The sequence below is a fragment of the Pogona vitticeps genome, chromosome 4, assembly GCF_051106095.1.
Source record: "Pogona vitticeps strain Pit_001003342236 chromosome 4, PviZW2.1, whole genome shotgun sequence".
Taxonomy (NCBI): domain Eukaryota; kingdom Metazoa; phylum Chordata; class Lepidosauria; order Squamata; family Agamidae; genus Pogona; species Pogona vitticeps.
Genome location: NC_135786.1, coordinates 36,118,192 through 36,136,837, shown reverse-complemented (window position 1 = coordinate 36,136,837; position 18,646 = coordinate 36,118,192). Strand labels below are relative to the sequence as shown.

Below are 18,646 nucleotides of genomic sequence, written 5' to 3'. Positions count from 1 at the left end.
CATGATGAAATACATGGCCATTAACTTACAAGAGGTCCACTAATGGATCTGAGAATATAAACAGTAGACCCTCCTTAATTCACAGCATAATTTTTTTATATCTGTCACGTAAAACACAGTTCCTAATTCAGCAGGCACAGCTGCCTTCTGATATCAGATTAAAACAGAGTTTTAAAAGGTGCCCAACTTCTCTACTCTACTAGTGTTACATACAATGGATACATGTGTATAATGTCTGATAAAAATATGCAGCAAACCAAACTGGAGTGAGCGCTACTCTGAAGGGTTACAAAACATGAAAGACCGATGAAGCAGCCAGAGAATATGGCAGCAGAGAACAATTACCTGAAGACTTGCATATTATTCCATTTGTACAGAAATTAACAATGTATATTATCTCTCCAAGAAACAAACACCTATAAAACTGTTGCATGGAAACATTCAGGAGTCCAAAGCCTGTATTTTAAATAATTTTGAAAACTTTCTAGTGATTCATTGTTGCCCTAAACATTCTGATTTCAGATGGGGGTATTCATATTGAATACTTCCAGACAAGTGGGGGCCATGGGGCCGGACGGTCCACTCACAATTCCTTTGCTGCTGCAACCTCTGTGGAGCCTCCCAATGGCTCCAGAAATCGCTATCTGTGAGCCACTGTTCTACCTGGCAGAGGCTTGTCATCCCGCCTCCTCTCAGGAGTGGTGAGCTAATCACAATCTCTGGAGTCACTGGAAGACTCCACAGAGGTTGCAGCAGTGGCAGAATTGTGAATGGACCGTTCAGCCCCATCGGGCTGGACCCTCATTATAGCCACCTGTGCAGTGGCTATAATTAGCCCCATCTCTAATTCTGATTAAAATTTAAATTGACCCATTAAATGAAGACAATTCTATGGGAGGAAGAAGTGGACATGATTCTATTAAATAACATATGAAATCATGATATAGAAAAACATGTTGAGGTCATTATGCACATTTCTGCCACTGCATAAATAACTGGCAGAATACATATGATGCAAGTGAAAATTAACAGTCAGCTTATTAAATATACAGATATAGGCCACAAATCTATGGGGAAAGTAGCAACAGAAAAAACAAATAAAAGGATAAAAAACAGTATCTTTGTAAACTGGCCTCATTTGGCATTTGCATGCCAAAAACAAACAAACAAACAAATCTGAAAGTCAAACAGAAAAACATAGCTCCAATTTAGTTTTCTTTTTTAAAGATGGTCTGGATAAAAGCTTAAGCCATTTCCAAAACAAGTGCATTTAAATTAGCTCTAACTAATTTAACTGCCATTGATTTCAATCTAGATTGCAACCATTAAACAGCAAATTGTGATTTTAAGTGCTAGCCAATTGATCATGCTCAAAAACAAGTATGTTTAAAAAAATATTTTTAAAGTTTGGCTGAATAATATCACTATCAAAGTATCAGTAACTGAAACAGCAGTTTCACACAAAGAAAAAAGGCACTTATGTTGAACAAATTAAAAGAGTATTTTATAAGACAAGCAAGGGTTCTTCTGTGGTGAGAAAATACACATTAAAGGGAAAATCTCCAGGTGTATCACCCACATTGCAGCACTTCTACGTAATCAAGTTATAGAGACCCACACACATACTCCATTCCAAACCCTGTGCCAAAGACTTTTGTTTTATTCCAATTTATCTGAAATATGAAGAGAAATTAGGAGTTAACAAGGAACTAATGGAGCAGCTCACTTCAATTTGATAAACACACATAATGAATTAAATTCTCAGTTGGAATAGCAAAGCCAAATTGTTAAAAAATCTGAAGTGGAGGTGTATAATTGACCTTTACTGAGCCAAGAATGAACTGGTAGTTTTGACAAACACACCCTCTTCAACCACCATTACATTATTCCATGAAGGTGGAATAATGGCATTCATATGTGGTGATCGCTACAATTACTTCAACAGTTAAATACTTTCAGTATCTAGAAATGAGGTATTGCCATTTGTGGGAGTTTGGGAAATGTATTAGTTGGAAAAACATAAACCTGCTTAATACTTGAAAGTCTAGCAGGAAACACTGCATTCATTAACATGCCCATACAAACATTTTACATAAACTATTGCCTTTCTGACACAGTAAAAAAACTTCTACAAGAAAATGTTTAAAAGCACGCATTAATATAGCATGTGAAATATTTCCATTATAACCAAAAAGTTGGGCAAGAAGTAGTGCAGTGAACAGTGTTAGATTAGGACTCAGAAAAGGGTTCAAAATTTCCATTTGACCATAGAAACTTGTGGTGGAGGTAGAAATGGTGAAACACTCCTTGAACATGCCATATGCCTAAAAAAATCCCCACTGTGGTCTCCCTAAGTCAGAAACAACCTTACAAAAAAGGAAAATTGTGTATATGAAACACCAATATTGTTTAGTCATATGTCAAAATGTAAATATAAAGCTATAGAACTGTTAATTGTTAAGAACCTAATTAAAGTAATTTAAGATATTGAGATAAAAAGGATACAATTTAAAAACCTTTAAATTTTTGTTACATATTCTGAAAAATACCTGATGTCAAATTAAAACTGAAATCTAGTCTCAGCTCCTTTAAAATTAATCCCAAATAGTACTCAGTCAAAAGCTAAATTTCCCAAGTTAAACTATGACTTCTGATGTCAAGCATTATAAATGCCACAATAGAACATGCACTGCACTTCTGTAAAATGAGTGTGCCTGACTATCAACTAAAGAACATGGATATTTATTTCCCATGGAAAGGAGAAAAATGGCTCTGGCCATTAACTACAAATCCATTTTGCAAAAGATCTGGACATTGACCTTAGCATATAAAGAACTACTTACAATGCAATTGTACTCATGTACTGTATACTCAGAAATCCCATGCAATTTAAATGGATTTATTCTCAGTAGAGTGATACCTGATGGCAGACAAAGTACAGTATGTATGTTTCAGAATCAGGCCTTGAAATCTACATATAGGGTTTGCACAAACGGTTTGCATCAACTGTGTGGCCATACAATGATGTTCACTGAACAGTCTCTTCCCCATACATTTTTTATTTATTTAAATATCAGCTCACAACTGATAAAACAACTTTAAAACCACTATATAAATATCACATTTTAAAAAATGAAACATACATATACTTAAAGATTAAGTATAAAAACATTCAAAATTATTTAAAACCTGCATTTCTGAGACAGCTTGCTGCTTAAAGGCCTGCTTTTAAGAAGAGAGTTGTTGCCTGAGAATGGAAGGAGAAGAGAGAGGAGGCCAACATGGCTTCTTGGGGCAGTGCATTCCAAAGACTGAGAGCAGCCACTGAGAAGGCCCTCTTGTGTCCTCACCAACTGAGCTTCAGAAGATGGTGCAACCCAGAGAAGGGCCTCTCCAGAAGATCTTAATCTGAGAACATTCATAGAGAGCAATTCAATCCTTCAAACAGCCCCACTTGAGTCCAAGCTGTATAGGACTTCATAGGTAATAACCAGTACTATACTCTAAATTGGGCCTGGAAACAGAATGGCAGTCAGTGTAGTTGTTGTAGTAAGGGAATTACATGCTCCCTATAACCAACACCAGTCAGCAGTCTGGCTGCAGCATTTTGAACCAGCTAAAGTTTCCAAACAAAGGTACCCTCGTGTAAAGGGCATTGTAGTCCAAATGAGATGTGACTATGGCACGTATCACCAAGGCCTTCCTGTTAACGCTTCAATGGCTGTTTGCCAGGCAGTGGAGAAGGGGGATTCGAGATAAGATTTCATATTACTGATCTAAACAGAATAATAGTTTTATGTAACTCCAACATGATAAGTTTTTTTTATTTAAAAAATTTAACATGACAATTATTACGGCCAAATAACAATGAAAAAATCTATGTCTCGTGATTAAACATACTTAATGCAGCACTTGAAGCAAAAATACTGTACATATTAAACACACCAACTCAGATGCTGTTTTGTTGCAAAACAATGCCAACTTGTACAGATTTCACCTCTAAAGCTATAGGGCAAAGTTCATATACGCACTTGCTTCAGCCAAATATGCTTGAAAGAACACTGGAACAGACTTCCTACTCTTCTTCTACTAGTTTTAACATGAGTTATTTAATGAAGAGACTGATCCCCTGGGTCAGCAGCCTTTCCTTACCACGTAACATATACTGCCACATTTTAAAAGGTTTCCCGGGGCGACGGTAATGACGCTAGGTATTTTGTGGCGGGAGATCTCCCATTCGCCATTAAGAGAGTAGGATGGTCTGTATAACTTCACGTGTAAGTATACGCAGCAAACTCACAACCGACAATACTCAATGACTTCCTGATTTTCTTCCCGCCCCCGCCATGTATAACGAAGAGGCCTACGTTACCTCCCCCAAAACTAGGCCTGCACATATTGAGAAACAACCTAGATGAAGAAACTGTCAAATAGGAGAGGCGGGCCTCGTCCGCGAGAAGGCCTGACCCAAGAAGAGGGGCGCTTTCAAGCTTTGCAAGACCCTTGAGGCCCCCAAGCCAAGCCGGCTCCCCCCAAAAAGGCGAAAACTGTTACCTGCGCTGCCAGGGGTCTCGCTTCGAGCTCAGGTGTCTCTCTCTTTCTGTCTCTGTCTCTGAGGCGGGCTGTTGTTGTTTGCTCGCTCGGAGGTGTTGTGGAGGCGGCTGGGCCCCTAAAACGGCAAAATTGTTCCGTCAGCGACAGTAGCGGGGGAAAAGCTACGCGAGAGGTCTCAGCCTCACGAAAAGGACCCGGTAAAGGCTAAAGCCGAGAAAGTTCCAAAACAAGGAGGTTTCGACTCGACTCTAGCAAAACCGACTGCTCCCTGAAATGGCGCCCGCCGCGTCCTGATGCTTGGAGGAGGGTCTGGACACTCGATATGGGGATGCCCACAGCTTTGTGCACGGGCTCTCGCGAGATTTCGGGACAAGCCTTCGAAATGTACTGTACCGTAGTAGGAAAGCCGGAGGCAGAGCGCATCTCTCGCGAGGCAGGACGTCGTGCGAGAAACTCGTCTGCAACTCGCGAGAATAACGCGTTGTTTGTGTTTGCCTCATCTAGAAGATCTGCGTTTCCCGAACGTCTGGGAAGGTCGGGGGAAAGCTTTGGGATTATCAAGGGTCGCAACAAGAAAGTCGATGTCTGAGATCAAATTAAAATGCTAGATCAAAATTCCTAGTTTCGTTATAACTTTAATGATTATCCTTTCGGTCTAGTTTTTCAACCAATTAAGTTATTTGACTTTCTGCTTTCCCCCCCGTTTATTTTACCTTGAATGACCAACTTGTTTCTCTTTACTGTTTCAGTCTTCCTTGGTCTCTGTCTTAATACTTCGCTGGCGGCCCTCTTGATGCAACAAATCCTTGGTTTTACTTAAATTCTAGTTTAATTGAAGAAAATAGTGTTACTGTAGCTGATTTTTCTTTTATATGTGCTGGGCGCCAGAATGCTACAACTGCACCCATCATCTTTCATGACAACTCAGTCTCCATGTGAATGATATTTAGCAGGGTAGGTCCCTGACTGAAGACAATAATGCTCGGAAAAATTGAAGGCACCAGGAATAGAGGAAAATCAAATGCAACATGGACTCGCTCCCTGAAGAAACCACAGGCTCCAGCTTGCAAGAGCCAAGCAGGACTGTTGAAGACATTTTGAAGGTCACTCTTCATTCATGGGGTTACCATAAATCCAGGGTGACCCGATGGCACATAACAAGGTCCTTGATTTTCAATATTTAATTATTTGCTGAAATAAATGCTAACAAGTTAAAATACCTATATATAGGTATTTCAACCAATCATGAAGTGGTGGATTCTTATATAACCAAAATGGCACAGGAGAGCAGATTTGTAAACTGCTGTGGAAAGTTTTGAAAGGGAGGTAGAAATAAATCAGTGGAAAATAATATCTTGCATGTAGACATAAGAACATACACAGAAGATTGTTTTGGGAAGAAGAGAAGGATGCCCAAAACAGCCTAGTGAGGACTGAATATGGTTACTGAGCGTGGATGATTATTTATTAAGCATTTACAATATTATATTTTAACCTAACCTTTCAGCTAAAAAAAGTACTTGAGACATATTTCTAATATCACTGGACCAAAGCTGAAACAACACCAAGTACATTTTCCTTCAAAAAATTTATTGTAAGCAAAATCATTAAAAAGACACACAACTCTGTCTCTCCTTTATGTCATCTGCAGTGGATACTGTCCAGCAGCTTAAGCACTGTCTGGTCTTGTTTTTGGATTGGACCAGAGCAAACTGGTTGAAACTAAACCCAGATTAGATGGAGATCCTGTTTCTAGGAGGAGCCTCAGACTGGTAGGGGAGCTGGCTACCTGAGGTGGGTGGATTTACTCTATTTGGGCTTAAGTTCAAGATTCGGTAATGATCCTGGACGTGGCCCTTTCTTTGGAACAGCAGATTTCTGGCATGACCAGGTCAGTCTTCAGCCAGCTCAGACTAATTGCCCAGCTACATCCCTATTTGAACAAGGGGCCTCTTCAGACATTAGTTCATGCGCTGGTGATCTTGAGGACTGACTAATGCAACACTCTCTGTGTGGGGCTGCCATTGGGCCTGATTTGGAAACTGCAGTAGGTACAAAATGAGGCAGCTAGATTGAGTACTGGCACTAAGAATTTTTATCACATTTTGCCAGTTCCAGTCCATTTGCACTGGTTCCCAATGCCTCCAAGCCAGATTCAAGGTATTGATTCTAATGTATACTGTAAAGCCCTTGGGGCCTTGTTACATGTTGGGACCACCTCCATTTAAGAACTTTTCCTTGTCCCACCCAATCTTCCCAAGCTTTGTTATTGTAGGTGGCTGATCCTAGAAGGGGCTTCAAAGACTTCTACCAGGAATTGAGCCTTCTCAGCTGTGACCTCTTCCTTATGGAACAGGCTTCCCTTGGAGGTGCATCAAGCCCTGTCCTTGTGTACTGTTAAGATGTTGTAAAATACTGATTTGTTTAAGGAAACTTTGTTATATTCTGCACTTAAGTATCAATAGGATTCAGCTCTACTGTACCTCATTCTACCATCATCACTGGTTGCTTTTACTGCTATCTTTAGATCTTATAATTTAATTTTTGTCTGTTGGTAATTTGGGAGATAAGTATATTGATTATGTTTATATCAGTTGTTAACCACCCCAAGTAGTACTTTGCACTAAATCAGGCTGTATACAAACATAATAAATAAATACTGTAAATATTGATTGATGAGGTGTTATTGCTATGTGCTGTCAAGTTGCCTCCAGCTCATGGTGACTCTATGAATCAAAAATCCCAAATACCTTATAATAAGCTATTATAGTTTGCTCACATCTTGTAGACTGCAAATTGTGTCTTTATTGACTCAATCCATCTCATTTCTAGCCTTTCTCTTTTCTTGCTGCCTTCAGCTTTTCCTAGCATTCCTAGTTTTTGCATGCTTTGTCCTTATTTTTTTAACCATAGTTTAGTTATTTTAGCTTCTTGTGAGACTTCAGCCTTGATTTTATGTAAAACCCATGTATTGGTTTTTCTGGAAAGCTATGTCATCTGTAAAGTTCTCCATCACCACATTTCACATGACTGTTTTTTCCCCTGTCACCTTACTTCACAATACAGCTTTCACATCCATACTGTTTAGGGAACACCATAGTATTTGGGCTTTGGTCTCCAGCAACAAATCCTACCTTTGAGGATCTTCTCTACTTCCTCCGTACATGTCATTTCTAGTCTCCGTCTTCTGATTTATTGGTTGCAGTCTTCATTTAGATAAATGATTGGACCATGCTATAATGATTTTGGTTTCTTTGATGACATTAAAATTACGTGATTTTCCTATAACCATTGTTTTTGTCCTAAATTTCAACTGTAATCTGCCTTTCTACTTTCTTCTGTAATCTTCATTGAAAGTTATTTCAAGTTCCTCTTATTTTCTGCCTGGAGTATGATGCATATTTTAAATTATATTTATTCTTCAATTTTCATTTCTCTATTTGATTCTAACCTTGCTTTCCATGTTATGCATATACATTCAATAGATAAATAAAACTTTTGTTCAACATCTTTGCCAACTGGAAACCATCTTTGCCATTCCGATTCTCCATGTTCTATTGTAACAGTACATTTTTGTCCAGAGTAAAAGTTGCACATCAAGACAATAAAATACTGTGGCACACCAATTTTTTTAAGAATAATTCGCAGCTTTTCTAGAACTGGGTTTGCTATGTAACTACTGTACTGTATTAAGCTCTTGTGCCTTTGTTAGTTTATACAGGAAAAACCTTGATAATATTAGTGAAGCTGCTCTGTAGAATTCTCTTTTATAGTCCCTTTGGTAGAAACTATAGCTTGGCACCTTTAAAAACAACCCTTAATTCTGTTTCTTCTGCTTAGTCAAATAGGAATACCAAAAACTTTACACACAGAACGGAAATAATTTTAAAGTATTTTACCAGTTCTAGTGTGCTGCTTTATCTGTTTACAGCTGATTGTACAGCAGACAGTACCCAAAGGTTGTGAAGGATTTTGCAATGAGCCGTTCTAAGCCCTGATAAATAATTTACAAGGGCACAAAATGTACTACTAAAGAGCACATTAAAAAAAATAAAAACCACAAGAAAGCAGAACTAGGTATACTGAGGACCTCGCCAGGGTTTATAAACTACCTGCTTAATTTTTAAAAGCAACTACAGACTGGCGCTCTACCAATAAAAGGGTTACTTACATGTTGGTACATGCACATATTTTCTTCTAATACAAAACAGACACATAGTCCCATCGTTAAAGTATTTTTTCAGTCATCACTCATGTTGAGACATAAAACACTTCCTTTCTGGGAAATGTGCCTGGGATCTATCCTGTATGTATAGACATCATTTGACAATGAGATAGTTGCTTGTACTTGGTTGTTATTATGAACATTAATAGGATCTTCACAATGTATGAATTTGTCTTTGCATCCAGATGTAGCTGTACATAGACCAAATGAAATCAGTGACAGTCTTGTAGGATGTGGAATCCAGAAATGCCATATCAGAGCCTTTTGTTTTAATTGTATTTATCTTCATATTTTATTCCTTCAGTCCTCAGCTTCCAAATTCTGGACTGTGTTGCTTTCTCTTTTTTTTTCCAAATTTTTCTTCCTCTGTCTTTCAAAACATAGTCATACACCACCAAAACGACTCTCCCCAAATAATTAACAACCTTCTTAGTGCCAAATCCAAAGTTCTCTATATTCATTCCTTCGCTTTGTACAACCTTTGATACAGTTACTTATTCTCTTGGGTTACTCTTTTTATGCTGTAGGACTCTTTGATGTTTGTTCTTTTCCAATTTTGCTAAGCATTTTTTCAATTTTTCTACCTGAAGAGGTTCTTCCTCTTTCTATTGGGGCAGCTTAGGAAGTTGATTTGGCATTCTGTTTTTTTTCTATAGATTTTATTCCTTTATTAAACCCCATGGGATTCAGTGACACCTGAAAATTTATGGTTCAGCTCCACCAATCTACCCAAGCATTTTTTCCCCTTTGATCCAATTCTGGGCCTCATAACTGCACTTCAGATTCAATATATCTAATATTAAATCTGAAATCTATCCACTTCTGATTGAGTTTACAATTGACTCTTCTCTCTGTTTCATATCCACATTCAAACTAGTCATGTTATTTCTCCTTTCTGAAAGGCATAAAATATTACCATTCTTCTGATTTATACCTAGGCTATAATTTTATTCTATCACAATAGCATTCTCCTTTCTAGTCTTCCAATGTCACATCTTAGCTCTTCTCCTTTATACAGAACTCTGCCACTAAAGTCATCAACTGCTGTTACTACATGAGACCCCACTTTAGAATTCCTACACTGGCTTCCCTTCTATTCTAAATTAAACAGATCTCTCATCATCATTTTCAAAGCCCTTCATAGTCTTGCCTTAATTAATTTTTCCACATCCCCAAAGCCTATAACTTTTGCTTCATCAGTTCCAGGACACTTAGATACCCAGATAATAGTATCACAAGCTCTCCTACCACCTAAGGAAGAAGTGGCACTGCCTCTTGTGTTCATCATTAACCTGCTCATGCACATTACTACTCTCCCTTGATCCTCCTCTTTCATGCTACTCTATCCCATAGCTCTTACCACTTCATGTTCCTATCTCATTTTGAAAATACTATACAGAACAAAAAAGGGACGTGGTGGCGCTGTCGGCTAAACCGCAGAAGCCTGTGCTGCAGGGTCAGAAGATCAAGCAGTCGTAAGATCGAATCCACACGACAGAGTGAGCTCCCATCGCTTGTCCCAGCTCCCGCCAACCTAGCGGTTCGAAAGCATGCAAATGCAAGTAGATAAATAGGGACCACTTCGGTGGGAAGGTAACAGCCTTCCATGTCTAAGTCACACTGGCCATGTGACCACGGAAGATTGTCTTCAGACAAACGCTGGCTCTATGGCTTGGAAACGGGGATCAGCACCGCCCCCTAGAGTCGAACACGACTGGACAAAAATTGTCAAGGGGAACCTTTACCTTTACCTATACAGAACAAGCAGGTTGCCAGTAGAGCAGCATCAAGCACACAAAGTGTCCAGCACCTCTACAGTACTTAACATACAACAATTACAAAATGACTGTTTCACCAGTTATACACATACCTCATTGTGTTAGGAGTACAGGTAATTGTTGCTGTTATATGCCATCTGGTCACCTCCAACTTATGGCAACTATAAATATGTGACCTCCAAAATGTCCTGTCATTAACAGACTTCCTAAGTTCTTGCAAAATCAAGGCCATGGCTTCCTGTATGGAATCAATCCATCTTGTGTCTGGTTATCCTCTTTTCCTGCTGCTTTCAACAACGTTTTCCTAGCATTAGTGTATTTTCCAGCTAATATTGTCTTTTAATGGTGTGCCCAAAGTACAACAGTCTCAGTTTCATAATTTTTGTTTCTAGAGAAACAAAATTTAATTTAGGACTCACTTGTTTGTCTTTCTGGCAGTCCTTGGTAAAAAGCAAAAATCTCTTCCAGTACTGTACTTCACATTAATATATTTTTCCTGCTTTCTTTCTTCACTATCCTGCTTTGACATTGTACATAATAATTGAGAACACAATAGGTAAATGATCTTGGCCTTGATCTCCAGTGACTCATCCGTAAACTTGATAATATTTTCTAGTTCGTTTATTACTGCCCTTCTGTATCTCAGACTTCTGATTTCTTGTCTGCAATCTGCATTTTGACTGATAATTGGACAAAGATATACAAAATCTTTAACAATTTTTTCATTGTCAACATCAAAGTTGTTGAGTTATTCTGTAGTCATTATTTTTGTCTTTTCAATGTTCAGCTGCAATCCTGCTTTTGTGCTTCGTTCACTTTTATCAGAAGTAATTTAGGATTATTGCTATTGGTTCCGATATTTACATTTTTATTTTTGTTTTCTATTTTATGAGTTGTAACCTGCCCAGAGTAGTGCTGTGACACTAATGGGAGCAGGATACAAATTGAATAAATAAATAAAATAATAATTTCAAGTAATTGCTGCTTTTTGCCAGTAATATGGTGTCATCTGCATATCTTAAATTGTTTATGCTCCTTCCACCAATGTTTACTCCTCCTTCTTCTGAATCTAGTCCAGCTTTCCATATGATATATTCTGTATATAGACTGAACAGTTAAGAAGATAAAATACACATTTGTCTAGCCCTTGCCTATGGGAAACCATTCAATTTCTTCATCTTCTGTCAAACAGTTGCTTGCTGTCCACAATACAGCTCACATATCAGGACAAACAAGTGTTGAGGCACACCCATTTATTTTATTTTATTTTTTTAACTTTTTTTATTATATAAATCCATCCATATTGGTTTACCATCGTGTCACCAGGGTACAGTTTATAATCATTTGTAAAACAACTACTACACACATTATACTCCTAATCTATACAACATCCTTCTAACCATTGATGAATAAGTCCCATGTTTGGTAATATTTTGTATCTTCTTTTCCTTTGATTTTCAGTGTTACTCTGTCCATTTCGGCGCAGTCCAATATCTTTTTAATTATTTCTTGATCCGTAGGTGTTCCTTCATTTTTCCAGTACTGTGCATAAATAATCCTCGCCGCTGTTAGAATATGCAGTATTAAATATACATTTTGTCTATCAACACTTTCTGGTATTATACCTAACAGAAAGAGCTCTGGCCTAAAATCTACATGTTTTTTGATTATTTTAACAAGCCATGTATGTATTTTGTACCAAAAAATTTTTGCTTTATCACAAGTCCACCAGAGGTGATAATAGGTTCCAGTTTTTTTATGACATTTCCAACATTTACTTGACCTGTTAGAGTACATCTTAGCTAATCTATCAGAAGGTAAATGCCATCTATAAAACATTTTATACAGATTCTCTTTATAAGATGTTGCCATTGTCATCTTATAGTTTCTAGACCACAGCCCTTGCCATTTTTCTAAGTCAATATTGTACCCAAAATTTTTTGCCCATTGAACCCATTTATTTTAGAATAATCTTTAGCTTCGCATGATCCATGCAGTCAACAACCTTGCTGAAGACTATACAGCATAGACTGATCTCCTGAAATTATTTGGTATGCTCCACTGGCCATCATATGTTGGCAATCTGGTTTTTTGTGCCTCTTCCTTTTTCGAACCCAGCTTGGGCATTGGGTATTTCTCACTCCTTATACAGTATGTTAAAAGTCTTTGTTGCAACCCCTTGAACATTGTTTTGTTTGCATGGGAAGTGAATGCAATGGCCCTGTAGTTACTAGATTCCCTGATGTCTCCTCACGGGCAGGATGTAATAAGTGAGCTCTGTCTGGTGCTTAGCTAGAGAGGTTCTATTTTGTAAATAAGCATCTGTGAGGAAGAGAGCTAGGCTGTAAGAGTAATGTGTTAGGCTTAGTTTGGTTAGTTAGAACTCAATGTGGCCTGTTTTTATGAAAGTGCTGTGAATTATAGTATGGTCTTGTTCAAACCTGTCAGACCAAGGATTAGCCATTTGTAGCATTCAGATTTTTAAAATAAGTAACCACAGAGTAAATAGTTCAATTACTTTTAAAAAATGGAAAAGTTAAATATAATTTCAAAGACTGTACCTCTAAAATGATAGACAAGCTGTGATCCTTTAGAAGATGTTGTACAATTCCCATCATTCAGCATAGGCAATTATGAGATTTGTAGTTCATCCATATCTGAGGACTATACTGTACTTTGCTCACCATGCTGTGTAGGAGTGATCTACTTTGGGGAGGTGAAAAGTAGGAACTGTAACTGATAATTGTTCTCATTTAACTGTACAAGCTTTGAATACTTTCAGGAGTCAATGCGTTGTAGTCCATTCTAGCATTTCATGCTAGAATTGAGATGTTATAAATTGTGTTATAAAAATACAATATAATTTGTAGCCTTCTGTTCCTAACATAATCTAAGTCTTCCTAAAGACGCAATTAAAAGTTCTGGAGCCCAGCTTGTCAATGTATGTGTGTGTGTGCCTCATCTCATATAAATGTGATGGAGTGGGTTGTAGTCTGTGAAAGGAATCCCAGGACTCTTGGCTGTTCTTTTATAAAAGCTAACCTAAGGGAACATATATCTCTGTTTTTCAGGCAGAATCTATTGGAGTAGATTAAAGTCTACTGACACTTTTAAAAATGCTAGGGGAGACTTGGTAACATTTCCTATTTTACTTGGGATGAATTGCCACCAGGGGGCTGCAATTGCATTATGTTTGAAATAAGGCCATAGTAATTGGCACACTTGGCTGCTGATTGATTTGTTCAAGGCCATTTATGCTTCATTAGTGGCCTGGATTACTGTGGCTTAATCTCTTCTGAATTAGTGAGTCTCAATGCAGCTCCCTTTGGGGCTTTCACACAGTAGTAAGGTATGTCTATTAGTAATACAGATACTGTATAAAGTATTTAATTGCAGCAAAACAAAGTTATAACTAGGGTTGTTAGATGTCTCATCATCCATCTGAAATACTGTTACTGTAATTTCTTACTTCAGCAGTCATACTCTAATGTTGTAACCATACTTGCTTGCCATTCAGCAGCCATCATTACAGTATTGCTATGGTAACAAGATAATCCTGTATCTGTGCAATGTTCTGCTTAAACATAACTGAGCAATGAATAAATACTTTGGAAGTTTTGTATCCTCATATTAGTCCTTTGGCATGTAATTACCAGAATGAAAACAGTTATTTATTTGTTATCAGAATCACCAGAAAACTCTATATGAAATGTCCTAATTGATGCATCTTATGAAGCATGAATTTTTACATGAACTCTTACTTCATATATTACTTCCATGACATAACATGTTGCTTTAGAAAGAAAAAAGGAGGCTAACATAAATTAAATAATACATAGAAGTAGTTTACCATTCCTTTCTTCTGGGGGCACCCTGGGACTGTGCAGCTTGCCTAAGGCCATACTGATTGGCTGTACTCACAGAAGGGATAGTGAGGAATTGAACTCCCAGCCAGCTAAATCGCTCCTTATGACTACTAGGGTTGTCAGAAGTCATAAAGCAGAATTGTCTTGATGGCATATAATGCACACATACAAATACAAACCTTAAAATACAAACTAACTGAACTGAAGATGAATGCAATGTATTTGTAGCTACAACATTTATATTTAAAAAATATAACACATCTCTTTATGTTTGCAGCACTGGAATTCTCTCCTTCCCAGCTTTATAACACAAACAAAACAAAATGGTTTGAAAGGGATGACATGGAGCATAAATCCAAAACGTGAAAGTAGTACAAGAAGGTGGATTTTCCCCTTCAGTGTTTTCCAAGGACTGCTCATCATTTCATATACCTATTGGTGATAGCAGAACTATGGTACTTATTCAGTAGTACAGTAATTTTAATTGTATTTTAATCATTTTATATTTTATTGTATTTTAATTGAATTTTAATTGTAAGCCGCCCAGAGACTTGGGTAGAGTGGGCAGCATATAAGTTAAATAAATAAATAAACAGACAAACAAATAAATAAATAATTGAATTGAAAATGGTGTGCTCATAGAGATGATTTAATTATCACTTCCTCTTCTCTGCAGTCACCAACATGGATTATAATTCTAAATCTACAAATAAATATGACCTGAAAGAGCAAAAATCATCAGATGCTTTTATTACTCTGCTGTTCTCAGGAAAATGGTGAAAATAATTTAAGGGGATATCTGTTCTGCTTCATTGGGCAATTGACGACTGCAGTGCTGAAAAGTATAATCTTTTACAGACAAGGAATTAAGGGGAAGGATTCTCTCCCGTGGCCAGGCTATGAATGGGACAGCAGCTCGGGAAAGCACCACCACAAGCAGCAGCAGCAGCAACAACAAATCCGCGTCCCCCTTCTTTTCTGATTTTACAGGCAGGCCCGAGCTGGCCTTCCCCGCCAGAGGGATTGGATAGCGGGGTCCCGCCCGGCTTACTCTGTACGAAGCCGGGAGGGGCAGCAACGGCAGACGGGATCAGGTTTCACATCCTGATCCTGTCTAGCTCAGGAGCTGCTCCAGCCCTCGCTCAGCTTGAGGGGCACCGCGAGGGAAGTCCGGGCGGCGCGGCCCGAGCGGAGACATGGCGGAAAGGTGAGAGCGGCCGTCGGACCCCCTCAGTAACTTTGGGGAAGGGGCGACGGGGGAGGGGGTCGCCTCTCCGTCTGTTTCCCTCTCTTACCTGTTGAGCTGGGTGGGGCGCAGGGCTGGGCCCCAGACGCAGGCAAAGCAGCGAGCCGTTTAACAGCCGCCATTCCGCGCTCCTTTTCCCCGCGGAGCGCGCGGTTCAGGAACGTAGAAGGCGGGGGCAGAAAAGTCCAAGGAAAGTTTTGGCCGCTCTTTTTTTTTTTTGGAGGGGGGGAAGGTGTCTGAATGAGGAAAGGCTTCAGAGCATTTGTCCAGAGCCCGACGTTGCGCTCACTCGAGTCTGAGGAGGGAAGTTCCTAACATTAGCGGGGGAAGACAAAAGATGGAAGGTGGCTGTAGAGGGGAAAGTAATGGTGGGTGGGATGTTGTGGTTAAGAGAGCGGAGTGGTGCCGCTCTGGGGGAGCTGAAGTTCAGTCAGCCCAATTCCAAAACTTTCCTCAAGACTGGTGAGGTGTCCTCCCTCTCGGGTGATTTGGCCCGTTGGTGCTCTCTTGAAAGGAGAGCACCTTCTTTCTGACCGCTTAGCATGGTCAAGTAGCTTAGGCAGAATGTAACTGCTGCCTTAAAACTGAGGTTGTTTCACTTGGAAAGGAAGACTACATGGTGAAGTTACAGTCCATGCTTGAGAGATCCCATCCTTGCCTAGTGCAAGTAATGACTATTGTAATGAGGGACCAGGCACTCGTGCAGTATAGCTAATACAGAATTCCACTGAGAGCCTTGCATTGAAAGGTGGATCAAAGTTAGTGACGGCTCATGATCCAAGTGGGAGGGAGCGAATCGCCTTGTTCCACCATTCTGGAGTAAGTACTGTATCCCTTTTCAGTGTTGAGCTGCATATTGTCAGAATGCGCATTTGCATCACTAATTTGCCACCCTGGTTGCAACATGAGAGGGTTGCTGATCTGCAAAGATGCTGATCTGTGATTTTGAGTATGCATTTAAAAAAACCACTTACGTTTCTTCAGAGCCGGTCAGACGTGCTGTGGGATGTCATATTTCCACCAAGCACCTTATTCTCACTAGGATGTAATTTAGCGTGCATATAATAGAAACAACACTTTCTTCATGGATCCATCTGGAGTAATATGAATATTTTAGAACGAAAGTACATGTTGAATTCTAAACTGAATTGGACCATAACACTGGCAGCTCATAGTCTGAGCACACTAGGAACAGCTTATTTCACCATTTTGGGATGAGACTATGGCCTGGCCTGGAACAAAGTATGGATATACTGTAACAGCTGTTGCATTTGTTTCTGATCTGTAGTGTTATAGCTACTGATTGTGCTGTCAGAAATGAACATTGCATATACTACAAATCTTTATGATTGTGCTTGTAGAGACACTATCAGAAATGTGTAAACCAGGATAGGATCCTATTTCATTGTTTGCCCTACTGGGTGTGGGGATAAAATATATATATAAACGATTTGGTTACAGATGTAGTTGTTCTGGTCAGGACACTTTTTGGCTTGTCAACCATAGAACTTTTGCGGCTCTCTTCTGCATTGTAGACTTGTTCTTGTTTCTCAGTGCCAGAGAGTGAGTAACTTGATACTTTCTAATGACATAAACTTATGGTTTTGTAACTGCATTTTTGAAGGTCTGTTTTTTGATTTTTATATAGTATAGAATATTTTAGGCTTATTTGAATGCATTAATATTATTTTATTAACAAAGGGTGATAGGCCAGCAAGGTATCCTTTTGTGCCTTTTGTATTATTATATGATCCTGAAACAATTGTTTTAACTGGTTATTTCCATTCACACAAAACAACTTTTTAAACATGGTGAATTAACTAATTCTTCAATGTGATAACTGATCTATCTATCTATCTATCTTTATTTATTTATTTATTTATTTATTTATTTATTTATTTATTTATTTATTTATTTATTTATTTATTTAATATCCCACCTATCTGGTTGGTTAAGACCACTCTAGGCGGCTCACAGCATAAAACACACAAATATAAATATATATAAAACAGTTTTTACGTAATAGAACACAATTTAGCAAGATGGAGCAAACGATGGGGAGAAGAAGAAAGGAAAGGATCAGGAATTGACTGTAGGGAAGGCCTGCCAAAACATCCATGTTTTTAATTGATTTTTAAAGATACCCAGCGAGGGAGCCATGCGAATCTCCGGAGGTAGGTTGTTCCAGAGGTGAGGAGCCACCGCCGAGAAGGGCCGATTTCTTGTCTTTTCCTTCTGGGCCTCCCTTGGCGTCAGGCTCCTCAGCCTCACCTCCTGGCTCGCACGAGTGACACGGGTAGATCTTGGTGGGAGTAGGCGTTTTAAGTCAAAATCAAAAAGTGTGTGCACATACAGTAGGATTTTTGACATTTTCCTTTTGGGAGAAGATACCAATAATTTTATTGCAAAAGAATAGTATACTTATTGGAAGTGGTTTTCAGTATGGTGTAAGGCCTATGTAAAGGGAATGTTTTTTGTTTGTTGTTTTTGCCTATTCCCACTTGGAACTATTGCTGTAAGTGATTAATTGACAGTATTTGCTTGGAATTATTCAACCCACAATTCTGTTTTTGTTCTGCTTGGATATTGGTAAAATGTTTGCAAGGATCCAACACCTCTTAAGTTCATCATGTATTGTGGTGACCTGGAGTTTGCACTCTTACATAAACATTATGGATAATACATTATCTTACTTTTCTGTACCTGTGTTACTAACAACTCTTACTGTATTTTACTTAGGGCTCTGTGCTTAGATTAACGTGATAGCAATATGTTGAAGGTTGCTTCTCTTCCAAATGAGATCCTAGTGTTCATCTCTAGATTAACATATCTAAATGAAAGAACCTTCTTAATTTTCTTCAGTAGAATATAAGGAAGGAACAGGATGTAATAAATATGGAAAACAAAGAGACCACTCTTGTGTTTTAAGGTTAATCCTCAGTGTAAAGTTACTGAAATCTTATTGAATAGCTGCACT

The 18,646-nt window shown here is 38.6% G+C and overlaps 2 protein-coding genes across 10 annotated transcripts in view; one reads left to right on the top strand and one right to left on the bottom strand.

The window, feature by feature from the left end:
• RBM39 (RNA binding motif protein 39) overlaps positions 1 to 4,888 on the bottom strand; it is a 41,242-nt gene extending 36,354 nt beyond the window's left edge. For 3 of the 8 annotated variants that reach the window (XM_020782434.3, XM_078393295.1, XM_078393296.1), the window contains exon 1: positions 4,555 to 4,878. The gene's annotated coding sequence lies outside the window, so the exon portion shown is untranslated. Of the gene's footprint in view, positions 1 to 4,554 lie in introns of all 8 variants that reach the window. The other 5 variants (XM_072997064.2, XM_078393294.1, XM_020782431.3 and 2 more) reach the window with 4 other exon arrangements.
• A 10,615-nt stretch (positions 4,889 to 15,503) lies between these two features.
• LOC110073359 (rho GTPase-activating protein 39) overlaps positions 15,504 to 18,646 on the top strand; it is an 83,313-nt gene continuing 80,170 nt past the window's right edge. Inside the window, exon 1 of one of the 2 annotated variants that reach the window (XM_078393267.1) lies at positions 15,504 to 15,630. In XM_078393267.1, the coding sequence (XP_078249393.1) occupies positions 15,620 to 15,630 (11 nt within the window). In that variant the 5' untranslated portion in view covers positions 15,504 to 15,619. Of the gene's footprint in view, positions 15,631 to 16,326; positions 16,489 to 18,646 lie in introns of those variants that run through there. The other variant, XM_078393266.1, reaches the window with a different exon arrangement.